Source organism: Eublepharis macularius, chromosome 6, assembly GCF_028583425.1.
Source record: "Eublepharis macularius isolate TG4126 chromosome 6, MPM_Emac_v1.0, whole genome shotgun sequence".
Classification (NCBI taxonomy): domain Eukaryota; kingdom Metazoa; phylum Chordata; class Lepidosauria; order Squamata; family Eublepharidae; genus Eublepharis; species Eublepharis macularius.
In genome coordinates, this window is record NC_072795.1 from 61,048,448 (window position 1) to 61,075,319 (window position 26,872).

The 26,872-nt window shown below is 43.9% G+C and overlaps 1 protein-coding gene across 1 annotated transcript; it reads left to right on the top strand.

Annotated features, from left to right (window-relative positions):
- Positions 1-1,758: 1,758 nt before the first annotated feature.
- PROC (protein C, inactivator of coagulation factors Va and VIIIa) lies at positions 1,759-26,019 on the top strand. The gene is made up of 9 exons (XM_054983795.1): positions 1,759-1,811; positions 2,368-2,454; positions 5,047-5,207; positions 6,461-6,485; positions 16,607-16,717; positions 18,784-18,924; positions 21,168-21,274; positions 22,875-22,992; positions 25,367-26,019. Exons 2-9 carry the CDS (start codon positions 2,385-2,387, stop codon positions 25,945-25,947), a joined length of 1,314 nt encoding a protein of 437 aa, XP_054839770.1. The 5' UTR covers positions 1,759-1,811; positions 2,368-2,384; the 3' UTR covers positions 25,948-26,019.
- The last annotated feature ends 853 nt before the right edge of the window (positions 26,020-26,872 follow it).

Below are 26,872 nucleotides of genomic sequence, written 5' to 3' on the forward strand. Positions count from 1 at the left end.
AGGGCCTGGCAGCAGCCCTGGAACCAGAGGGGATAGATCCCTATCCCACCCACCACACACAGATGAAATCCCAGCTCCAATGCACTCTCCCTGTCTCTCTCCCAAAAGGCTAGCAACTGCTCTCTCCCACTCCACTGCCTGCTGAAACTGAAAGCCAGAACTGGGAGCACAGTGCCCTTTTATAACCAGAACACCACCACCACCCCGGTCTCTGGTCCAATGTAACCAATTGTAACCAATTTGGAGCTCCACACTTGGAAGGAAGCCTATCAAGCTAAGTTGGGCTTTGATTGGGGTTTCCAGGGCAACAGAAGGAGTGCAGACAGAGTTCAGGCAGTTCCTGCCTGCGTTGCCAAGAGAATTGATTGAAGGTGCCTGACTGTCTGGCTTCATGAACAGCGGACAAACGCAACGAACCAGGCTTGCAACGACCACTTGTTCATTTACAATGGTGCCTCATGAACTGCTTGTTCGCGAACAGACGAATGGGCTGTTTGTGGGTTTTTTCTGTTCGTATTGCTGTTCGTGCCCATGTCTATTGGTGACTGCTCACAATTTACTATCTAGTTGGCCTTACATACTCATCAGGATCATCATGGACTGGTTGTGAATTATTTAAAATCCACTATGTTTCAAATCTATGTGCTGCTTTTGCACCCGTGCACTGGGTGAACATTCATCATGTTGCTGGCACATGATCAGAATTTGCTGTATGGAACTTCAGCTCACAGGTGGCATTGCAAGAATACGCTCAATGTTTGCATCTAATTAAGCTCACGTTATGTGAATACACTTGGCTTTGGGAGCCGAGCAGGCAAATCAACAAGGCTGGAATACTAGAAAAACCACTCAGCTCCCTGCTATCAATCAGCAGGCTTGAGATAACCAAGGCAAGCATCTCTTTTGCAAGTTCATTTTTTTCCTTTGGGGTGGGACAGTGGATGGAGAGAGTAGGACAGGAAAACCATGCAAGACCATGAACATGCCAAAAAATGCAATTAAGTTAGAATTATTTTTAATGAAGATCTTTGTGAGGATTCAAGGAAGCTGCTCAGATTTTGTGGTCAAATTGCAAATTTGCACAGAGGAGCATTCACCCATCTTTAGTTGCGTGGCACAGCTCAGTATCATGTATGCCATGGGATGTAATGAATCTTATGAGAAAATATGAAAAGAGAAATATCATGGAACCAAAAGCAAAGCTCTGAGCCATCCCAACACTGAGGTGAAAGACTGAGAAGTTTTCCTCCAATAAATACTGACTAAGCCATCTACAGTGAGGAGAACTGGCTGAGGACAAAACTGTGGATGCTTAAGGCTTAGGGGGAGTAAAGCAGGGATAGATGGTCAACTGCACTGAAAGGAGGAAGGGCCAAGAAAGATAAAAGTTACATTGTGTTTTGGTGGGGGTAAACAGTGTTGTAATCATTAGGAAGAGGATGGGAAATGACATTTGCAAGTTCCTTATAATAAACTTATCTTCCTGTTGCTCATTGGATGTAGATGGGATTCAGAACAAAGGAAAATCATAAATTCAATAAATCCTGTCTTTCTGTTATCCTGGAGGATATTCAGCACAATTGTGTCTTTGCCAATAACAAAGAAGAAAATCAAAGATGATGTCCCAAAGCAAGTGATCCCTGGTATTTCCTTGTTCTCTGTTAAATCCCATAGAAGTGGTTTTTGTTTGACTGAAGAAAGCTCCTGTGAGTGTGTCTGTGATGAGTAAATATTTGAGGTTATGGATTAACTAGTGTCCTTTGGATCTGGTGGCAGAACTGTAGGCAACAGTGATTCAGCTGGTGAAATCAGTAAGTTTTTTCGGAAGCTTTTCCCCATCTGATTTTTCTTATTAAATTCCTTTACCTAAAAAAAAAACCTAGCTAAAAATGAATTAAAGGGTTATGTGTTGAAAATAACTATGGGAAGCTAGTAAGGCAAAAAAGAGAATCAGATATGTTTAGCATAATCTTCGGTTCTCTGATATCCCCTTCGGCTTGGGAAGCACAACTCCTCTTGAAAGTCAGTTGAGTAACTTTCAGATAGGAACATAAAAGCTTATAGAAGAGAATGTGTAATATGCTGTCATGAACAGACACAACCATGCCAATTAATTAGTTATGTTATGCAGTGAGGAACCATAGCAAGATAAAATGACTTCCAATTTCTATAAGATGGTACAAGGCTAAATATAAAAACTAGGCTAAATATAAAAACTAACTACTGAACTATGTGCCATAATTTGTATTGTCAACTCACACATGTTGGAATGTGCTTCAATAAATGAAAATATAACTGTTGAAAAAGACGAAGGAGCATACAACATTACCTTAAAATCTGTTCTCCATTTTGTGGTTATTCTCTTAGGTCTTAATTGTGGCGCAATGTGGAGAATCATTACCCTTTGGGTGTTTTCAGCTGCCTTTGTACTGCTTAGTGGACACGAAGACTCAGGTATATCCTTCTTTCTTGCATTGGTCATGCTGGAGAAATTCCGTATCCTGTGATCTATTCCCCACTGCATTTTTAAAGACATGATTTGAAGAACCAGAATCATTCTGTATATAGAACTCTCTTCAGAATAGGTCTAGATAGCACAGTACAAGTGTAGCTATTGTCATCTTGATGTGGAAGTAAAGTGGGAAAAGAGATGCTTGATTATTTACATTTCATTGTAAAGTATAGTTTGGGAGGATGCTGTATTTATCAGTACCATTTTGACAGTTGTGTGGAATAGCAGCAACAATTGTTTTGAGTGTCCTAACACAGAGAAGCCATAGTTAGCAAATAAAACAAAGACATAAGAGCTGGCACTCCATCCTTAGGACAGATTTTTGTCTCAGCTGAGAAAATATATTCCTTCTTCAAGGAGTACAATTAACTTTGCAAAGTTCTTAGCTAATATCAAAGATTCCCTGAAGGTGGAGGCAGCCTATACTACTTTGCCAAAAATATGTTTCCTGTCCCTTTAACCTTAACAAAAAATTAACTGCTCTTAACAAAAAATTAACTGCTCTATTCCAAATTTAATATTATGTCACTTCCTTACGAGACTTGCTGCTTATGGAGAACACTTGTACTGATATTCTTTAGCCAATAAGCATGGATTCTAAAAACTGTAGCAGGCAGCACCACCCTGAGACCTGGGTGCTGATACATCTCTGGCATTGCTCTGGCATAGCTAGTCAATATCCTGTCAACAGAGAAAAGATATTTTCACAAACGCTGTTGACAGCATAGCAACTGGAGTCCATAGCAACGTTTTGCTGTTAGCAGCATTCTGATGACACAGCAGCCATATATGGAGCCCAGTTCTATTACCCTGTAAAACAGGTCTGCTCATCCACAAGCTAGCTCAGCCCACCTAGCAGTTATGCCAGCATGCCTCCACCCACAGAACACAAGGGAAGGAAGCAAGGGAGCATAGCACCTTCTGACGTGGCATTCCTAGTAGGAGCACTGTAACTGCCACTTATGAGTTCCACAAAGAAGGGATCAAATCCCTACCCTACTCTTTTGATAGGCCTACATATAGGGAGGGAAGAATGGGATAGCTCAACTATATCACCCAGACATCTCCACCCCTCACTTGGCAGAGGAAACTGTGCTAGCAGTGGCAGGAATCACTGGGCTCATACTTGGGGCATGGAAGTGATGACAATGGGTATCTCAATGAAGACTCCCCAGCAGGACTGGGGCTTCTTATCCAGCTCTGTCAGAAAGGAATGCAATGTGCCCATGGAGCACCAACAACTGTCTCTCCAAGGCTTAGAGCTGTGCTCCAGTTTTAGCAACAGCGACAGGCCTTTTTTTCCAACAGAGGAAACGCACACAGCCTCCTATAACTTCGGGAACTAGATTTGTTTTGGGATGTACACCTTCCCCTCATTTGCTAAATGTTTTCATGGTAGTGAGTGTAAAGGCTTTGGATTTTCTGCTTTGAGGTAAATTTTATGGTGAGTAAGAACTCAGATCACTAAAGCAGGAGGTTTATAAAAATAACAAAGATTTATTTATGTACAGGTTGTTTTTAAAGAACAGATCAGCAGCCCAAGTCTCCCAGCATTCAAAGGAGAAACCAGGCTGAGGAACAACATTTAAGCAAGTTATGCTTTCAGATTGTGGTTTTAATTCCCTTTAATATTTTCAAGTACAAACAGGCTTCCACTGCCTAGCCACCAGGTTAGAACTTTTCACACATGCACAGGATTCTGCTCACACCAGCCAGCCCTTTCCCAAGAGTCAGACTGATGGATCTGAGTCCTGACAACTCTGTCTTCTCCCAGAGGTAGAATTAAACCCCTCTGTCCCAACACCAGACAGAGCTATACCCCAACTGACTGCTCTCTCCCTGAGGCTGCGTTTCCCTCCAGCTTTCCATCCCTCCTCTGAAAGGTGATTGGATGCTGGGGCAGTGCTTCCATGAGCCGAGAGATGAGTGGTTATTTTACCTCTCAGCCTCTTGTCTGTCACAGAAATATTATGCTATAAAACTGTCTGTTCTCTGCCTGGCCTATGTATAGTGATCCCTTTGGTACAGAATTCACAAGACCCTTTGAGTACATGCTTTCAAAGTGCACACTATATGAAGGCAGAGACATGTAAACCCTAAGCCATGCCCATGTGCTCTATTGCCTGAGCCATGTGCATCCTAGCTAGGATTTACATAGTGCTTAGAAGAGCTGTGATTGCACTATCCCATTTCAGGATCCTACACAAACATGGCTGTATTAGCCCCATGTTTACACCCAGAGCTACTATGTTAGCATACCTCCAATACAGTGACATATCTCCAAGTTACTCCAGAGTGGAGCTTAGTTGCTATTTGAAGTACTTACATATGGATTTTAGGATTGCACCTTTAATCTGTGTTGATTTTGTCCAACTCAGCTTTTAGTCACTTCATAGCATTTAGCATTTTCTGTTCAGAACTTTTGAAAACCCTGCATTAATTGCAGTAAATTGGAAAACACATCTGAAGTAGTGCTTACTATTAGCAAGATAATATCTTTAATGGTCCATATGGTTTTTCATTTTTGTTCAAAGTGTTTTACAGTAGCAGGGAAGCAAATCAAGTGCTGAAAATACAGAAGAGGGCAAATGTTTTCTTGGAGGAGCTCAAAGCAGGCTCGTTGGAGCGAGAATGTTTTGAAGAACAATGTGACTTTGAGGAAGCCACTGAGATATTTAAAACCAAGGAAGCAACTGTAAGTTCTTGTAATATGATGGTGAGGATCAAATCACTTTATCGTGTTGACATGTACTGTTATTTGAGGGAGGCTGTTGTCCCAAGTAGCTATTCGAACCATCAGTGGTGTTGCAAGTGATTTTGGGAGCACTCTTGAACTGGATGCTACTTCATTGACATCCTTAAAAGCAGGGCTTTTTTTCAGGGGGAACGCGGGGGAACGGAATTCCGGAACCTCTTGAAAATGGTCACATGGCTGGTGGCCCCACCCCCTGATCTCCAGACAGAGGGGAGTTGAGATTGCCCTCCGCGCCGCGGAGCAGTGCGGAGGGCAATCTCAACTCCCCTCTGTCTGGAGATCAGGGGGCGGGGCCACCAGCCATGTGACCATTTTCTCCGAGGGCAACCCACTGAGTTCCACCGCCTCTTTTCCCAGAAAAAAAGCCCTGCTTAAAAGCATTGTCATCCTAAGTAATCTCCTGAGTTGCTTGTTTTGTTGGGTGTCTCTGGGGTTGTGTGGTTGTTAGTGGAATTACATACATGGTAACTGAAGGAGCATTGACTCTCAAAAGCCTATACTGGACTTGAAGCTGCTGGACTTGAATCTTGCTGTTATACATGGTGCAATGATTTACCATCTGCTCAACATTCCCAACCCATTTCTGTGTCTTTGCACATACTTGTTGCGTTATAAGATGGGCATGTAGTAAGCAAGAATATAACTGTTTCACCTAATGCTGGATCTATTCAGCTCCCATTTTTAACACATCAATTTGGCTGTGTAAACTGCACTGAATTATAGTGCCAGTATAGTGCCAGTTTCAGCTGGAATAAATCTATCAAAAGTCACCAAAATCAATAGTTGTAACTAGGTTGAGAAGGATGTGGTCCATTGTCTCAATGGAACTGTGATGGCTGATGCCACCTAGAGTTGCAGCCTGTTATTTCCAACGGAAGAATTACCATTCATTGTTACCATTATTTGGTCCCATTATTGCCATATGTGTTTTGGGATGCAAAGCAATGTGGAAGGGGTGTTTCTTCTGACAATGTCCAGCTTGGCTAACATTTGTGCTTCTTGTATGCAAGAATCCTGTATATAAATTCTTTTGGTGATTGAGGAGGGGGAGGTTCCTCAGAACTAGCTCATTCTCATAATGACTCCATCAAGGATGACGATTCTCCTATTTTTCATTCAAATGTTGTGTGACATAGTCCATTAATGGAAAACAGTCTGTTTCCAGCTTTAACCTAGATTTTGTGTCTTTGCAGCTGAGTTTTTGGACAAAGTACATTGGTAAGTAAAAAAGTGTTCATTTTTTATGTTTATAGAGGGTACTTACATTTTTTTTCTCCCCTGGCCACTGACTTCTGTACCCCAAAGGACTGCTTGCTTCAGATACATTAAGTTAATTATTGGTACTTGCTCTGGTTAGTGTTACAAAGGGAAGTAAGCAGTTCATTGTCGTGTCTTCTGTGCAGGGACACGTGGGAACTGCACATGTGCAGGTCAGTTGCAGACAATCTAAAGCTCCTAGAGACACGAGACTTTCAACTCTTGCTTTTCCTCCCGGTGTGGCTATAAAAGCAGCTCCCTCTTCACAGAATCACAGAGTTGGAAGGCGCCATACATACCTTCTAGTCCAACCCCCTGCCCAGTGCTGGATGAGCCTAACACATCCTTGACAAATATTCATCTAGCCTCTTCTTGAAAACTGCCAGTGAAGGGGCGCCTTTGCTCTGCTCCTTCATTCCAAAGACAAATGTGAGTTCAGGCCTTTGACTCCATGGCATCAAAAGCTCTCTTCAAGAAGTGCTCACGTTGTGGAACCAAAATGGCCCAATTGGATGGGCATGACTTTGTCTGAGTGAGGGCCGTGGCACCTTGTGGTATGCGGTCTGCAAATAGTTTATGTTCAAAGCACACCATGAAAGTGTGTTGCGACTTAAAGTGGCTCTATGAGAGTCAGCTTTGAAGGGCTCTACCAACTCCGATCAAAACATCACAGATATTGGACCATAGTGCCCAGAAAGGGCCTCCTCAGCATCTATTACCGCTCACAACCAGTCGGTTCCAGTGCGCCGTTAATGGTTTCACCTTAGTGCCAATCAGAGCCACCTACGAAAATCGGTGGGCTCAGACTTACCTGGGCCCGGGGTTGCTGCCGGCGCTCGGGAGGGCGGTGCGCGGTGGCTGCCAGGCTGCGGGGCTCGTCGGGCTGCCCCGGCGAGCCCTGGCCAATCGATTCAAACCTCGGCCGCCCAATCAGGGCGGCCGGGGGGTTGGCCCGAAGGAAGGGGCCGGGCAACAGACGGCAGGCTCGCAGTCTTCCCTCTGGTCCGGCCCCTCCCTATTTAGCCCCGCGGCCGCATCGGCTCCTCTCCAGTCGCCGGCGGAGTCCGATCACCCACCCACCTCTCCCATTATGTTTAGTTCATTTATTCTTTCGTCACAACGATGTAGGCGGTGGGCATTGGGGCAGATCTCGTTCGGGGGGGCCAGGGCCAGGCCCCCTAAGGGGATTCCCATAAGGGATCTTGGGGGTGAGCTAGGGAAGGGCCTGCCCAGCTCGGGGGCGGCCAGGAGAGCTCACTCCCAGGTGGCAGGGGAGGCCACTCAGGGGTGCACACCCAAGTGACTCCCCCCATATGCCACTCCTTGGGTCCCCCCCTCAGCATGGCTGAGGGGGGTGGGTTCCGGCTGGCAGGCGGGCCAGCCGATGTGCTTTGGGATCTGCCCTTCATGCTGCGCCAATGCTCCTATTGTTATGTTAATAAAGTTGTGGCCTGTTTTACCCCAACTCTGGTGTGGTCTTGGTCATTCTGCGCGCCGCCCTCCTCACTCTCAGCATAGGCGGCAAAGGCTAAGCTCAAGTTGAAGCATGCTAATAATGCATCGACTTCTAAGTCACAGAAGAGGAAAACATCCTCATCTTCAACTCCAACTACTTTGGTTGCATCAAGACCGCCCAGGATTCTGAGAACTCCATCTCCAATCCCTAGATGGTACTTCACTTCGGTTCCATCCCTTTCTGAGTGTGAGATTCCTGAGATTGTGGAACCATCTGCAGCCCTTTTCCCATTGTCACCATCACCAATACAGCCTGTGGAAAGATAGAAGGGCCCTCAGACCCATCTGAAAATGACAATTGCTTGGAACAGGCTCTTCACCATAGACACCATCAGATCCATTACTCTCCTTCTGGCTCCCTATATCATTACTTCACTAATGGGTTTGAAGCTTCACCGGGCATGTATCCACTCCCTCATTACTTCCTCCATGATAAGGATGCTTATGTTTTGGTTTGCTCAGAACTAAGAAATAAATTGAAACCTACATCAATTCTAGCCATGGTTCCATAAAATAACATTGCCCTGGAACCAAAGTTGAACCATACAGTGCAATCTGATGACAGTTCTGACGTCATATCAGATCTTGCATCAGAACCTTCTCCACCGGAATTTCTTACTGAAAATTTTACTGTATCCCCGAGTGAAGATGTCTAATTATACACCAAGCAATTTATCCAGATGGCGAGATCATTGGACCTGCTCTGCTCCGACCTCTTCAGATCCAGTCTTCAAGGTCCTACATTCATAAGCAGCTGGACTGGTGGCATTCCTAATAATGCAAGGCATGCTTGACATGACCAAAGATGTGTGGTCCAAACCAGCCTTGAGTCCAACAAAGTCAAAAAATCTGGACAATATGAATAAAAATGAACAAGAAGGATCAGGTTTCTTGTTTACTCACCCTTCTGCCAATTTAACTGTCACTGAGACCTTCCAAGACAAGGGCCTCCAACAAAAGCATGAGCCATTCAGCTCTCATCAGTAAACAAGACAGGAAACTAAACATAATGAGCAGAAAAGTTTATGCTTCTGCAGCCTTAACTTTTAGAACGGGTAATTATGGCCTGCTACCAGCTTTTCTTATGGAAAAAGGTAGGCCCATACCTAAGCCAGATGAGAAGCAAAGGCTTGCTAAAATTTTGCAAGGAGAAGTGTTAAGGCTCTCCAAACAACAAATTAATATCACCAGACACATTGGAGATTGCTCTTTGAGAGATACTGCCTCTGCAATTGTCATACATATGCATGAGTGGCTCACAGTCAGAACCACAGCCCTAGCCCCTCACCATGGGCTGAGGGTAGAAGACCTTCCCTTTGAAGGGATAGACCTATTTTCGTCCACAACAGATGAGGTACTCAAAAAAATTAAGGATGATAAGGTGACAGTGAGGTCCTTGGGTATCACACCTCTCTACCCAAATCCTTTCAGGCAGAGAGTTCCCCCAAAGTCATATCCAACTTACAATAGTAAAAACAATCGGTTCCATTTTCAACCAATGCACACATTACCCAGAGGCTCTCAGTGGCCTTCTTCCTCTACCTCTGTTCAACTTCAGAGGAAATATTTTCAAACCAAATCAAAGGACAGTCCCCATTCCTCGACTGATCAATCTGGATCCAATAAACAAGATTTTTGATGCCACGTCTTCTGGGGCTATGTCACTCAACCACTCTCTTCCTGTACAGGCTTGGGAATTGATCACTCAGGAGGCTTGGGTGTTGTCTATAGTTAGCTAAGGCTACTGTCTGGAATTCTAGACAACTCCGACTGACATTCACCCTCTGTACATCTCTCCACCTTGTCCCCCCTTACACTTAGAGGAAGTGCAGTCTTTGCTGGAAAAACAGGTCGTAGAACTGGTTCCTTCTGGTTGCACCAACAGGGTGTTTTTCCAATATTTTATTGTCGTCCAATTTTAGAGCTCCATTCCTTAAACAAGTTTATAGTGGTCAAAATGATCAGAATGTTGTCTGATCTTTTAAGAGACATTTTACTCCAGTTAAAAACATAATTTAAAGGATGCATATTTTCATGTTCCAATAAATGTTCACTACAGAAAGTTCTTTCACTTTCACTGTGGCTCCAAGAACTACCAGTACAGGGTTCTTCCTTTTGGCCTCTCTGCTCCTCGTATTTTTACGAAAGACATGGCAGTAGTGGTACTGGTAAACCACCTCAGGGAGAAAGGGTGTATCATTTTTCCCTATCTCGACAATTGGTTTCTGGTGGGCCACTCCATTGAAACCCTGTCTCAGAATACATCTCTGGCACTTACCATCCTCCACCAACTCGGCCTGAGGGTCAATGTGGAGAAGTCATCCCTGGTTCCCCAGCAAAAGATGATATTTGTGGGGACAGTGTTAGATTCCTCCCTAGCCTTTCCCTTCCCTACTCCAGAAAGGATAGAAAAATTTCTCCTCACTCTAAATAAGATCCAAATTCCTACAGGGACCAAAGTGCAAAATAAATTCAAAGACTGTTAGGTTTTATGGCCCCTCTGTTTCTGATAGTTCTGTTTGCCAGGTTGAAGTTTCGTCCCCTGCAGAACCATTTCGTCTGAGTGTTCCACCCATACTGACCAAACCTATACAAGCGGTTTTCTATCCCGAGGTTCATTCACAGATCCCTGAAGTGGTGGAACAACATACAGAACCTGTTGGTGAGGACTTCCTCTGGCTCCTCCCCAGTTCACGTATCAACTTCCACAGATGCCTCTGTACCAGGAGGGGGGGGGGGTCTTGTTCTGGAACCACCCAGGTAAACCAACCTCCTTGAGCTCAGGACAATAAGGTATTCTCTGAAGGCTTTCTTTTGCCTAGTGGAAGGCAGGAACCTTCAGATATGCATGGACAATACGACTGCCATGCATTACTTGAACAGAGGGGCACAGCTTCCCTGGCTCTCTCCCGGGAATCCTCACTGATATGGTATGGGCTATCCAGCAATCAAGTCACTCTCTTTGCTATACATATAGCGAGCAAGGACAATGTTCTGGCAGATGCACTAAGTTGGTCCAAATCCCAGAACTACAAATGGTCCATCCATATGGACTCCCTCCCTCCTGTTCTTGCAATGTGAGGGTATTCTACCATAGATCTGTTTGCCACAGACTTCAACAGGAAATGTGCTCAGTATTGTTCATGGGCAGGAAAGGGGAAGGTCTCTCTTAGGGATGCTTTTTAGATCCCTTGGTCGGGCACCCTTCTGTATGCATTCTTCCCTCTTCCTCTTATGGCATTGACTCTCAGCAAGATGATGAGGGAAAGCTCCTTGGCGATCATAATAGCCCCTTACTGGCCAAGGCGAGGCTGGTTGGCCACTCTGTCCAAATGGCACAGGGCAGAATCTATCATTTTCCCCTAACACCACACCTGTTGCAGGACGATGTGGTTCTCCACCACGACCTGGGCACTCTGAAACTGACAGCCTGGTTCCTATCTTCTCTAGACTGAATTTCTCCTCCCAAGTCCAGAAGATCCTGTTGGAAGTGAGGAAACCATCCACCTGGAAATCATATCTATCCAAATGGAAAAGATTTTCTCTTTGGGCCACAGGCAACAACTTGAAACCAATCTTGGGCTCATTGCCATCTATTTTACACTATTTGTTCCAGCTAAAGGATTGAGGTTTGGCTAATTCGTCCATTAAAGTCCACCTAGCAGTCATTTTGACCTACCATGACAATATAGACAGGAAATCTCTCTTTCCTTAGCCACAATGCAAGTCTGTCCTCAGAGGTTTAGCAAACCTATACCTGTCAGCATCCAGGCCGATTCCTCCTTGGTCACTCCTTGGTTCTCACTTAACTTATGCATAAACCTTTTGAGCCCCTAGCTATCTGCTGTTCTGACAGCTAAAACAGCCTTTCTGGTGACTATAATCTTGGCTTGGAGAGTGAATGAATTTCAAGCCCTGAGACATGCCCTTCCTTTCATTAAGATGTTCACAGATAAGGAGGTCCTCCATCCCAGGCTCCTCTTTCTGCTGAAGGTCATCTCTACTTTCTACTTAGAATCATAGAATCATAGAGTTGGAAGGGGCCATACAGACCATCTAGTCCAACCCCCTGCCCAGTGCAGGATCAGCCTAAAGCATCTCTGACAAGTATTCATCCAGCCTCATCTTGAAAACTGCCAGTGAGGGGGAGCTCACCACCTCCCTAGGCAGCTGATTCCACTTTCGAACTACTCTGACGGTGAAAAAGTTTTTCCTAATATCCAGTCGGTACCTTTGTGCATGTAGTTTTAGCCCATTGCTTCGCGTCCTACCCTCTGCTGCCAACTGGAACAGCTCTTTGCCCTCCTCCAAATGACAGCCTTTCAAATATTTAAAGAGAGCAATCATGTCCCCCCTCAACCTCCTCTTCTCCAAACTAAACATTCCCAAGGCCCTCAGCCTTTCCTCGTAGGGCTCAGTCTCCAGACCCCTGATCATCCTCGTCGCTCTCCTCTGCACCCTCTCAATTTTGTCCACATCCTTTTTGAAGTGAGGCCTCCAGAACTGCACACAATACTCCAGGTGTGGCCTGACCAAGGCAGTATAGAGAGGGGCTATGACCTCCTGCGGTTTCGATGCTATGGCCCCTTTGATACAACCCAGGATTGAATTAGCCTTTTTTGCCACCACATCACACTGACTGCTCATATTCAGTTTACAGTTCACTCTTACCCCAAGATCCCTTTCACATATACTACTGCCCAGAAGTGTATCCCCCATCCAGTATTTGTGCTTCTCATTTTTGTGGCCCAGATGTAATACTGTGCACTTGTCTTTGTTGAATTGCATCCTATTCACAGCTGCCCACTTCTCCAGAGTATTCAGGTCTTGTTGAATTTTAATTCTATCTTCTTGGGTGTTTGCTACCCCTCCCAATTTGGTATCATCAGCAAATTTAATGAGCATCCCTTCCACTCCTTCATCCAGATCATTGATAAAAATATTGAAAAGTACCGGGCCCAAAACCGAGCCCTGCGGCACCCCACTGGACACCTCCCTCCAATCTGATGAAACGCCGTTGACCACCACTCTTTGAGTACGGTCCTCCAACCAGTTCCCTATCCACCGAACTGTCCTATAGTCTACTCCACAGTCTTCCAGTTTGCCCATCAGAATGTCATGGGGGACCTTATCAAAAGCTTTACTGAAATCCAGATAAATCACGTCAACAGAGTTCCCCCGATCCAGTAAGCTGGTCACTCGATCAAAGAAGGAAACCAGGTTGGTCTGGCAGGATCTGTTAGGAACAAAACCATGCTGACTTCCCCGGATCACTGAGTTGTCCTTCAGATGCTTACAGATTGATCCCTTTAAAATCTGTTCTAATATCTTCCCAGCAACAGAAGTCAGACTGACCGGCCTGTAGTTTCCCGGGTCATCCTTCCTCCCTTTCTTAAAGACTGGGATAACATTCGCTCTTCTCCAATCTTGTGGCACATCCCCAGTCCTCCAGGAGGCCTTGAAGATGATGGACAGGGGTTCTGCAAGTTCTCTGGAAAGTTCTTTCAGCACTCTTGGGTGCACCCCATCCGGCCCAGGGGATTTGTATTCATCCAGTGCAGCCAGATGCCTCTCCACTACCTCTCTGTCAATGTCAATTAGCCACTCAGGTGTCCTGCCACATTTTCTACTATCTCTAGATGTGCCTGAGTTCTTCAGGGAGAAAACAGAGGGAAAAAGTCATTAAGCCTGTCTGCTTTTTCTCTGTCCTGCATCAGAGTTTCTCCATCTACTCCCAACAGTGGTCCAATTGCCTCTTTTACCTTGTGTTTGCTTCTCACATATCTGTAGAAGTTTTTCTTGTTGTAGCGAGCCCTCCTGGCCAGACCCAGCTCGTACTGAGCTTTGGCCTCTCTGATGGCTGATCTGCAGTACCTAGTAACCCTCATATACTCCTCTTTAGAGGTCTGTCCTTCTCTCCATTTCCTGAACATTTCCTTTTTCTCCCTTAGCTTATTCTGGAGCTCTCTGTGCATCCACATCGGTTTCTTGGAGCCCTTACCATGTTTCCGTCTTGCTGGGATGGTGAAGGCTTGAACTTGCAAAAGCTCGTGTTTGAGAATGGCCCACCCTTCTTTCGCTCCTTTTCCTTCCAGCACACTCCCCCACGGAATGACTCTCATCAAGCCTCAATTCATCGAAGTTGGCCCTACGAAAATCTAACCTATGAGTCTGGCTACGAACTTCCTTGGCTCCCCACAGCAACTGGAATTCAAGAAGGACATGGTCACTTCCCCCTAAGGTCCCCACCACCTTCATCTCATCTACTAATTCTTCCCTGTTGGTTAATATCAAGTCTAGTATGGCCGAACCCCTTGTAGCTTCCTCCACCTTTTGAAAAAGGAAGTTATCGGCCAGGCAGGTCAGGAAATTGCATGATTCATGACGCTTTGCTGAGCCTGTCTCCTAGCACACATCGGGGAAATTGAAGTCACCCATAATTACAAGGTTCTGATGTCTGGATACTCTGCCAATTTGTTCAAAGAGGGCAGCATCCATTTCTTCTCGCTGGTCGGGTGGTCTGTAGCAGACTCCAACAACAATACCCTTTGTCCTTCCTCCCCTTATTTCTACCCATATACTTTCCACCGGGCTGTCCGCCCCATTCTCCATAACTTCTTGACAATCAAGCCCTCTCCTCACATACAACGCCACTCCACCTCCTCTTCTACTCTTCCGGTTTTTCTTGAACAACTCATACCCATCCACTAGCACATTCCAGTCATGGGAATCATCCCACCAAGTCTCAGTAATTCCTACTATATCATAGCCCTCTGTTTGCAATAGAAGCTCAAGCTCTTCTTTCTTATTGCCCATACTTTGGGCATTGGTATATAAACACTTGTAGCCTTGTATCTTTGTTTGACCTGTCCTACCCAGGTGGGTCCCCACTGTGTTCACTTCATCATTGTAGTCGCCATGTTGATCGTCCCCTGCCCCTTGCAGCATCAGTTTAAAGCTCTCCTGATGAAGTTCTCCAGGTTCGTTCCAAACGTTTTCTTCCCTGCCCTTGAGAGGTGAAGCCCATCATGTGCTAGAAGGCCTTCTCTAAGAAAACCTATCCCATGGTCCCAGAACCCAAAGCACTCCTGCCGGCACCACCATCTCAGCCAGCGATTCACCTCAAGTATGGTCCGCTCCTGGCGTGCTCCTCTTCCTGTGACTGGAAGGATAGAAGAGAATACCACCTGAGCCCCCAATGTCTTCAACTGCCTTCCAAGGGTTTCGTAATCCTCTTTAATTCTTGCAACAGTATTCGAAGCTGTGTCGTTCGTTCCCACATGAATCAGCACAAACGGGTACTTATCAGCAGGCTTGATGAGTTTTGGCAGCCGGTCGGTAATATCCTGAATTCTGGCTCCCGGCAAGCAAGACATCTCTTGGAATAGGGGATCTGGCCCAGAGACATGGCGTTCCATACCCCTGAGCAAGGAGTCCCCAACGACTACCACCTTCCGTTTTTTTCCACTTCCATGAGGCCCCATGTCTTCTGCACAGACCACTTAAATCAGGACATTGTCTTACCAGTATTTTTCCCTACTTCTATGACTGACTCAGAGAGATTGTTGTACACCCTCGATGTAAATCTTGCTTTGTGCTTCTACTTGCACAGGACGCCTTCTTTCCAAAAGGACCTTCTCTCATTGTCTCATTTAAAAGGCCCCAAAAGGGTCTGAAGGTCACTGCACAGACCATTTCAAATGGGATATTTTGGCTCATTACAGATTGTTATAATTGATCTAAACAATCATGCTCATTGCGCTCTACAAGGGCCCAATCCACCTCATCAGCTTTCAGTATGGGCATCCCTCTAATAGGATTGTGTAAGGCGTCCACCTGGTCTACACTGTCCACATTCATCAAGCATTATGCCATTGACGTAGACTCACGTCAGATGGGCAAACTGTGGCAAGGCAGTCCTCAAGAGTCTGTTCCATTAAAGAGCTCCTGGGTAAGTTAGCTTGCTAATCTCCCATGTGTAACTGCACAGAACGATGAAAACAGGGTTGCACTTACCTGTTGTTTATTGAGTGGTCTTCTGTGTAGGCCCACCACATCCCTTCCTCCTTACCTGCAGTGTGCTCTTTTTTCTTACCTTCCTTCTAAACCAGCGACTTAGAGAACTGAAGGAGGGAGACACTCACTCCTCCTTTTATAGCTGCTCCTGGGAGAAAAGCGCACAAAAAGTCTAGGTGAAAGTCTTGCACCTCTAGGAGCTTTCAATGTCCATGGCTGGCCTGCATATGTGCAGTTCCATGTGTGTCTGCATAGAAGACCACTTAATGAACAGTTACAGGTAAGTGAAACCCTGTTATACTCTCCAAGGCCTCTCCTGTAGACGCCACGAGTGTTCCATGACTCAGCTTTCCGTTGCTTCCCCCAAACCCATGCTTTTGTGGTTGCTAGTACCTTTGGAAATCCGACACTCATAAGGGGAATGAAGCACACAACGAAAGAAGCAAACTGCATGTGTTGGTTGGGTATACCTAGGGGAGATGTCTTTGGCTATTAACTTGCAGCGAACGACATGGCACATGGCCTGAGTTTCTCTGAAAATGTGTTTTTAGATGGAGACCAGTGCGAAAACGTCACGTGTATCAATGGAACCTGTGTGGACAGCTTTATGCGATATAACTGCATTTGTAATGCAGGATGGGAGGGACACCTGTGCCAATATGGTAATTACAGGCTTCAGTTCTCTATTTTACTATGAAATATAAACATTGTTGCTGTGGTTGCCTTTGTACTGTTTAAAGCTCAGGTGAATACTTAAAACCATTACAGAAAATACATGCTGTTCTAAAGGCCCTTTCTGATGACCTTATAGCCCGGGAGGTTCTACCAAGAAAGAACACACTTTTTGCTTCTTAGCAGCAAAGGAAAAAGGGCCCTTGCAGGAGGGTTTTCCCTCATCTGTGTTGGAAGAGGCTGGCAAACTATACTTTAGCACCCTTGTGTGTACAAAGTGGGCATATCTTACAGACATATACCTGCCACATTTTTCTTTATTATTTCTTTCTTTTATATTCTGTCTGCCTTCCCAACGACACCAAAGCAGCTTAAATCATTCTGCTCTCCTAAGTTTTATCTTCACAACTTTGTGAAGTAGATGAGGCTAAGAGTATATGACTGACACAAATTCACTCAGCTAGCTCCCATGGTAGAGTGAGGATCTGAATCTCGGTTTCCTCGATCCCAGTCGAACACTCTATCCACTACACCACACTGGCTCTCATATCAATAACTGGAGTAAAAGAGCAGGGCATTGCTACTGAAAAGAAAGAGCATTATTGGTATTTGCTAAACGTTTTTAAGGGATTCATTTTCTTGTGCATCGGTGGTACAGCTGAGGAATATAATCTTCTCAAGATTATTTGAAAAGTAAAATAAAGTCTCAATACAACTGGGTATAACATCACAAAAACAAGGCCTTCTGTGATTTGATGCCACTGTGGAATTCACTCCCAGTGTGAAAACATTTTTGTGAGTTTTAAAGTGTGAAGGCTGTGTTGGGTGCTGAAGATTTATAATGAAATTGCTACTATTTTTATCTACCCATATTATTATTTTTAGTGCATCTGTTTTACCAATTATAATGAATATTAGTATGGTTGTTTTGGGGGCTTTTTTCTGGGAAAAGAGGTGGTGGAACTCAGTGGGTTGCCCTTGGAGAAAATGGTCACATGGCCGGTGGCCCCGCCCCCTGATCTCCAGACAGAGGGGAGTTTACATTGCCCTCTGCGACTCCCCTCTGGAGATCAGGGGGCGGGGACACCAGCCATGTGACCATTTTCAAGAGGTTCCAGAACTCCGTTCCACTGCGTTCCATCTGAAAAAAAGCCCTGGTTGTTTTATTGCATTTGTTTTATATAGTTTCTATGTTGTAAACTTCCTTAGGCTGTAAATAAATGCTGTCAATAAAAACACATATTTTTCAATAATAGCATATGATGCTCTCATGATTATGTTCCATGAGGGAGTTACAGGAGCATTGATGCAGTAGCTGGAGGCTAAATTGCAGTCCTCCAGCAGCAAAATAATGCAGTTTGAATGCTGGGAAAGTTGCAATTTCCCCCTCGCTAGCAGCCAAACTCTTCTCTAAAGCTTAAGGATAATCCTAACTCTATCTCAAATAGCAACTGCCCCAGAGTTGATTTACACCAGACAAAATGTGTCTAACTGGCCATATGCAAATTCTGTGCCCCTTACAACAAACAATGCTGCAAAACAGTCTAGAAAGATCTCTGGTACCACATATTGAGAAACAGCTTCCTGTGCACGATACCTTGGAGAGCGGACAATACTGAACTGGTTGCATCAGTGGCTGGACTTAGCCTTCATTTTGGGCTTGGATGCAGACTGGCATTTCCACAGGTGCAAATATTTCCACCCACTGATTGCAATTTTTCCACCTCTCTTTCCTGCAGCAGCTTCAAATGTCCCCCATTCCTCTTCCTAGGGGTCCCATCTCCGTGGGGATCAGGATTATGGGAGGCATTGTTGCCAGATAAGGGGGGAGGTGGGGAAATCGCACTCAGTGGGCAGAACTCCTTGCACACACAAAAACATTAGTATGGATCTAACCCGTGTTCCTCATGATCTTACACTGTAGACAGAGCAGATGTGGGCCATCTGAATTGGACCTTAAATGGTTTCATTTCTGTACAGCTTTATAAAGAGGAAGTTAGAGTGACCTTTATGACACTGCCTTTTTCATCACCTTTTTTCTTTTTTCGCTGCCCAGAGAGCAACTACACCAACTGCTCCACTGACTATGGTGGCTGTGAACATTTCTGCCATGAGGATCAGGAGAAGGGCCAGCGTCACTGCAGTTGTGCTTCAGGGTACCAGCTGAAGGATGATCACACTTCTTGCCAACCTGTAGGTAAGGAAGAAGGGTGTGCACAAGCATGCTTGGCTTCAGTCCAAGGCTTTTCTAATAACAGACATTCTTATTGCTGAAGATATAATTTTAAAAACAGGTCTCTTGTTAACATATGAATGCTAATTAAGATGCACCCCATAACGTGTAATAAAAATTGAAAAAATTTAAAGCCCTTATTCCCAGACCAGTTTTACTACAAAGCCACAACACTTCCATTTTGTCTAGATAATCTCTCATTGCCTCCAGATTCTGGCTGAACATATTCACCACTTCCCTGGTAAGATTATATGAAGTTGTGTTATCAGTATATCAACTCAGTCCAAATCGCTACATGAAATATATGATTAATCCCATGCTTCCCTGAGGTGCTTCGTTATCTGCCTTGACAAGAAAGTATCGATTATTAATTACTATGAAGAATAACAAAAGGAACAGTTTTTATTTGTGTGATTAGAATTATTAACATTCATAAAGTCTAGTAAGCATGAATCATTGTGTTGCTATATGCAGGCCTGGGTTCAAGTCAGAGAAAGGTAGTTAGGTATATGATGGATCCAGGGCTTTTTTTCAGGGGGAACGCAGGGGAACGTTGTTCCGGCACCTCTTGAAAATACTCAGCAATAGTGCTTGAAAATGATATGATTTCAAAGAATCTCATGTGTTTCTTCCTCATTTTCCTCTTGAGAGTTCCGCCACCTTGGATGGATCTAACTAGCTTTTCCACAGGTGAAAATGGGAGGTCTTGGTTTCCTTTGATCACCAAAAAGGAAATGCTCAGGAAGGATCAGGAGACCTGCTTAGACAAAAGCCATTGGGGGATGAAGAAGAGTAGTAAGGAGGGAAATTAGTGAGACTAAATGAAAATGCTGACTGGATCCAACCCATATAGCTCCCTGGATATAGTGGGGCTTAAGAAGCAATACTATACGTTTTACTGAAACCAGTAGGACTTAATTCTGAGTAAATATGTAAAGTAATATATTTATAGTTCACTTATGGTTGCCAACTAAGGGTTAGAAAATTCTGGAAATTTGGGGGTGGAGCCTGAGGGGGTTGGGGAAGGGAGGAACTGCAGTGGGGTATAATGCTATAGTGTTCACTTTCCAAAGCAGCCATTTTCTCCAACCTATTGCCTGTTGTTTAAATTAGACCGTGTAGAATGGCTCTTAGCTATGCCTATCCTCTATATTGTCTCTCTAAATGAACATGTTACCAATTTGAGAATTTATTGATAAATTGGTACATAAGTCTTTGAAATAAAAAAAAATATTAATTGCCATCTTTATCACATAGAAATACAGAAACTGAGGTCTTGGCTGTTTTCTCACGGCCACACACCTGGAAGATTGCGCGAAACTCACAGCATAAAAGCATCTTCCTAGCGCAATTTCTTGGCACAATCCCATTTAATGGCACTTTTTCTGACGTCATCGGGCCATTAAAGGGGATCGTGCTGGGAGATTGTGCTAGGAAGACACTTCATGCTGTAGATCCAGAGGAGTTAGCCGTGTTAGTCTGTAGTAGCAAAATCAAAAAGTGTCCAGTAGCGCCTTTAAGACTAACCAATTTTATTGTAGCATAAGCTTTCGAGAATCACAGTTCTCTTCGTCAGATGCATGGAGGGCCAACAGAAACTGGTCTATATTTCAAATCCTCTATATTTGACCAGTTTCTGTTGGCCCTCCATGCATCTGACGGAGAGAACTGTGATTCTCGAAAGCTTATGCTACAATAAAATTGGTTAGTCTTAAAGGTGCTACTGGACTCTTTGATTTCGCTTCATGCTGTGAGTTTGCACGATCTCCCGGGGCACATGTGAAAAGGGGCATATCCTCCCTACATTGGGAAGGGGCATATCTTCCCTACATGCATTACAAAAGGATGACATAATATTTCTAAGAGCCTGAAAATATTAATATTTTATTAAACCATAGTACTGTGAGATATCACACAGACACAGGATATGAACAAACAAGTGATGCCTTGTGTGAAAATCAGCTCTTGCTAAAAAAATCCTTATTATGCTAAAAAAGGCTTGGAATTTTCTTCAGGTTGATCCAATGGGAAGTTAGGACTGAAAATTTAATTAGATTCACACAGCTCCCAGAAATAAGGGAAGTATAAGATTATTTTGAAAGTTTTGATTGAAAAGTAGGGTGGATTTCTTTTTGTAAGTACAAGCTTATAGGAACAGTATAGATCTTTTGATCTTTCTACACAATCTTTTAATGACTTCTTTACAGTGGAGTTCCCTTGTGGGAGAGTTGTGGATCCCCATTCTTCAACCAGTGGGCTGAACATTAAACTAATTGCAGGAAAAGCTGGGAAAAAAGGAGACAGCCCTTGGCAAGTAAGGTGTTTTGAAGAGGTTCCCAATTACCTACCTGGTGGGAGGATTTCCCTTTTCCCAGGAGTTGGTATAAAATTTCCTACTCAGGCACCCCAAGGTCAAACCAAATATTTGACCACACCCACCTACCCCAATGTATTTTACCACTGTTTGCTAAGGAAAGATATTTTTGTTAACCATACTACTTGACAGACCTGCCAAGAGCCACCATGTGTACCTAGACAAAGATTCACCATGTTCTTGCTCACAGCATGTTTGATTCCCACCCCCGCCCCCCAGCTCCATTCCAAAGAGCAAGGTGCTTGAGCAGATTGCAGAATAGGTACTGTGCTCTAGTGGTCCTTTGGTTGTCTGCTCCCATGGCAACACGGGAGGGGTGGGGGCAGAATTTTTTATCTTTATCCCCACCCACCCCCAGCAGACTTGCTACCCAGTATCATCATGCCAAACTAGGGATTGCCATTGTGATAGAGACTACGGGCCAAGCTACACACGACGAATGACACTTGAACGGCAAGTGGATTGAGTGGAGGGCAAGTGAACAGGGAGAAATACACTTGCTGTTCAAGTGTCATTCGTCATGTGTAGCTTGGCCCTACAGGACACACTAGTCACGGTAGATCTAAACTATAGCTTAATTAGCTTGGGCCTAAGCTATGATGGAGGAAACAAAATTACTTTAAAGATTGTGTCAGTCTGCCATCCTGATCCCCAACAGCATCATCAGCTCAGAACACGCATACACTGTGTGGAACTTCAGGAGCAGTTATCAAAAAATGTAGGCTGAACTGTCAAAGTTAAAAACTCCACATGGAATAACATACCAAAACTCTGCTCATCATGATGGCTGCTTATACAGAAACGAATGTGACATTATAGAAGAAACAGGTCTTGAATGAAATAAAAACAGCAAGAGAGCCCTGTGATGTTTGGCAAATGGGCTTGGAATAAATATCTTCTTTTCAGGGGTAAAAAATACCATCTGTTTGACAGTGGTCTTTGCTTCTGTTCAGCAGACTTGCTTAGCTGTCAGTCTGTAATGCCTGTCTAGCTGTCTGAGTTTTCTCCCACCCTTTCTCCAAGGAGGTCAGGGCATGGTTCTCCCCAATTTCCATTTTATCCTCTGAGGTAGGTTAAGTCGAGAGAGTATGACTAGCTCAGGGTCACCCACCAACCTTCATGGATGAGTGATGATTTTAACTTGGTCCTAGGTAGAGGTTGCTTCCATATATCATTGGGCATTGTGCTGTTGCTGTAATCATTCATGAACTGTTCACACAGGATCATTTGATTTCAAATGATTGCACTAATAGCACAATATTCCACTAATGTGTGGATTCAGCCTTCCACACGAATCTGTACACCATACCAGCATATGAGCCCAGCTCCATTAAAAGTGAGAAGAAAATTCTATGTAGTTTATTCCAAGCCATTTAAAAATATTTTTAATAGAAAGCTATTTGGGACTTTTATCAATAGACATAGAAAACAAAATATTAGATGCTAGAACATCCAACAGAGCAAAGTTGAACATGTACTGTGAACTGAATAACATGTGAAAAAGAGTCAGTGGCCCCGTAACTCTTCTTTTGCATTTCAGGTTATGCTAATAAATGGAGCAGGGAAATTTAAGTGTGGGGGTGTTCTCATACACCCCACCTGGGTGCTGACAGCTGCTCATTGTCTGGAGGGAGAAGAAGTATTCAAATTGAAATTTGGTAAGGAAAAAAGACTGCACTTCTTTGTAATATGGGACACTTCAATCTATAACTCAGGGCTTTTCTCTTCCAGTGGAATAATAGGCAGGTCATACAGACTGGCCATTAATGCCACCAGGAAAAGTCCCAAAGGGCCAATGGCCTGTGAGCTGCCCCCTGCCAGGACTACCCTGGATCCAAGTGAGGTGAGATTCACCTCACCAAGGGCAGTTCCATGGGAGGTTGTGGAAGCTCTTGGCCCCAATATTGTACAAGGCAGTGCAAGTTGCCACCATGAGCTCACAGTCCCTGGTTGTGCCTCAGCCTGCTCTTCCTCCTCTCCTGCTCTGTCAGGGCACTGTGGGAGGGGCCTTTTCCATTTCCAGGGCCATTTTCGCCTCTTATTCCACACCTGAGACAGAGAGTATGGTCTTATCAGGATTGAGGTTAAGATTTGACTGAGAAAGGCAAGAACTACACTAATCAGAGTGACATATATTAATTCAATTATAACAGCCGGAGAAGTAACAGTATCTTTGTGAGATAATGGTTTACCTTACACCTTGGAACTAACATAAAAGGTGATAAAATCCAAGTTTGCTTTATGGCTGCTTGCAACATTTAATTTAGAGAAATATTGAAACATCCATAGCCATTTCCTGTTGTATCAAATATTTTAAGCTCAGTTTTTGCAGTTAGCAGCATTAAGTGGAAAACCTTTTCTGGACTGGATTTTAGGATGCAGAGCAAGTGAGTAGGCAATATACATTCCTTTTGTTTTGTTTTGTTTTAATTTTAATTTTTATTATTATTACAACTTACAGAACATTGCGAAACATTACTAAATTTCAGTCAGTTCTTAATACAAATACGTCCTTATCTATGCAAATAGTTATTATACTACATTTAAACATAAAAATACATGGCGTGTCTATATAACAATTATAATCTCAACTTTTTTTCTTTTCTTTTTACAAAATATAGTTACCATAATCCCCACATTTCCATATCCATGACTTCTTGATATGGTAATTTCGTTAGTAACAAATCATTTTTAGATAAAAAGTCTAAGAAAGGTTCCCATTTAGCATAAAAATTAGAGGTACCTGCAGGGTTGGTTTGTAAATACAACTTTTCAGTTATTTTTTCCATTAGGAGGCGATCCCAAATTTTATTCCACCATGTGTTAATTGTAGGTATTGTTTTTGATTTCCAGTATAGTGCTAGTGAGGTTTTGGCTGCAAAAAAGAATGTTGTTATTAGATCCTTTCTAATAGATGGTAGGCAATATACATTCCTAAGTACCTACGGATACTCAAGTGAATGACAGTTCATGTACCGCCCCCCCCCCCCACAACTTTCCATGCACTCACTTGCACAGTCACACTTTGATTTGCTCCGCGTGAATACATTCATGCCTTCAATATCAGTTCCTCCTCAACTGCTAAAAGTATCCCAGTTCCCCCCATATCCATTCATTGAAATGCAGATCTTGACACTTTCTCACACCTTAAATGCAAATTGGCAAGTTAAAAGAACCTACAGTACTTGTTCTTGCAGCGAAAAGACAGCTGAATTGGCAATTTGCCCTCCGGAATCACTTGAATTGAGGACTACACATACAATCCTGCACTTGAGCGTCCCTAGGAACTTAGTAACGTGTGTTTCCACCTGTACTCAATGCTCCACCAGAAGCACAAGGAAATCCTCACAAACAGACCGTGCATCAGAAAGAAAGCTTGGATAAACCATTCTCCCTGACTTGCTGATTTTCTATGCACACTGCACAGTTTAGGATGTAATCAAATGTATACTTCCACTCTGAAGTCTTGCAGAGGCCTACAAACAACATTTTGCTGCTAAATTCTAAAGCACACAATTCTTTCTCCTACCTGCTACTTTTATACCCATCCAATCAGGTAATGATCAGACTGTCTTCCCCGCTCTGCTGTCCTCTCTCACTGTGGATGCAAACACCATCTCTCACATGCACGTGTCCCTTGATTATATTCTCCCCCTCCCACTTTTAGTAACAACAACAACAACAACAACAACAACAACAACAGTCGATTTATATACTGCCCTTCAGGACAACTTAACGCCCACTCTGAGCGGTTTACGAAGTATGTTATTATTGTATGTGGTTTTGTGGTGAAGCTTAACCACCTCAAGTTCAATACAATGCAAAATTCTGTTGGCTTTACTATATATAGCGAACACTGTCTAATGTTGGGTTTGGAATTACATACCCTGAGATTCAGGAAAGGAAGGGTGAATCACAATCCACACTCATACACACACTTTAAAAGTTCTGCTTAATTGAGCTGAGAGGTGTAGAGCGGGTTTTGAGTCCTGAGGACAGTACCAGCTCACTCTTTTGTTGTTGCCTTTACAGGTAAATATCATCGCTGGCGAACAGATGATGGTGAACAAGCTATCATCACTGACAAGCTAGTGCCTCATGAAAACTATACCAAAAGCACCTCTGATAATGACATTGCACTGTTGCACCTAGCCCATCCAGTTTTCTTCAACAAATACGTGCTGCCCATATGCCTACCTGCCAATAACCTTGCAGAGCAGGAACTGATGACAGAAGGGACCCAAACAGTGGTGACTGGCTGGGGCAGCCAGAGTAGCAGTTCTGCAACTAACTACAGCTCTGTTCTCAATTATATTGAAATCCCTCTGGCACCTCGGAATGAATGTATTCATGCTATGCAGAATTCAATCTCAGATAACATGATCTGTGCAGGCATCATGGGAGATAAGCGGGATTCCTGTCATGGAGATAGTGGTGGCCCTATGGTCACTCAGTTCAAGAATACCTGGTTCCTAGTTGGCCTAGTGAGCTGGGGAGAGGGCTGTGGGAACCTTGATAATTTTGGAATCTACACCAAGGTCAGCCCTTACCTCAAATGGATTAATCAGCAAATGAAAACACCACTAAAACCAAAGTCTAAAAAAAGGGATTAATGATCACTTTGATGATGTGCTCAGCAATCATGTGCCCAGTGTCTTCTGCTAATAAATACTGAGTCTACCACATAAGAATGTGCTGCATTTCTTTCTTATTTCCTCAGCGTATATGCCACAGCTAAGCAGAAGGTAAACCATAATCTATGAGGGGACCACTGATCAATGTCTGGTGGATCACCTTGTCCCTGCCGGTTGCTTGCTTTGTCAGGGATTGAACCAAGGACTTTCTGCTTGTATGACAGATGCTGTGAGAGACAGCCACTCCTCTGACTTTAAACACTAATTTCTTTAATTGACTCAAGTGTACTTCAATCTTTGTTGGATTATGGCCAACCACTTTTGGAATTTATCTTTCAGTCAATGTAGGCTTTCCCCCCCTCTCTGTCAAGATTAAATAATCATACCAAGAGAAAGGTATGATTATCCACCCTCAGCATTTTATCATTAAAGAACTTGCAAATATGTTTGGAGATAGTCATGTGATGATCTCGCCAAGATTGGAATGAAAATCAGTAGATCACTGAAGCAAAATTCATTCCATTGTTTTGTTTCTTTTTTATCCTGCCCTTTCTCCCAGGAGCTCACGGCAGTGTATGTTGTTTTCTCCTCCTTTGTTTTAATCTCACAACAACCCTGTGAAGTAGGGTAGTCTGAGAAAGAATTGGTTGGCATCCAGAGGGAGAGGCAGTGGGAATGACATCAGGACGATGGAGTGACATCACTTCTGGCATAAAGCGACATCACTGTGTTGGTGTGACACTCTAAACTCCGCTGCCAAAGAATTTTGGGAAGCTCCTGGAGTGTCATGCTGATGTGGTGATGTCACAATGACTGTCCCCCATACTTTCCCTCCCACCTTGGGCGGGGGAATGGCACCCCTACCCACCAACCTGCATGCAACCCACCAGCTGTTTATGGTAGC

Coding starts and splice junctions, on each gene's coding strand:
- PROC (XM_054983795.1), top strand. CDS start 2,385: ATGTGGAGAATCATTACCCTTTGGGTGTTTTCAGCTGCCTTTGTACTG. Junction 5,208..6,460: donor TTAAAACCAAGGAAGCAACT/GTAAGTTCTTGT, acceptor GTGTCTTTGCAG/CTGAGTTTTTGGACAAAGTA. Junction 6,486..16,606: donor TTTTTGGACAAAGTACATTG/GTAAGTAAAAAA, acceptor ATGTGTTTTTAG/ATGGAGACCAGTGCGAAAAC.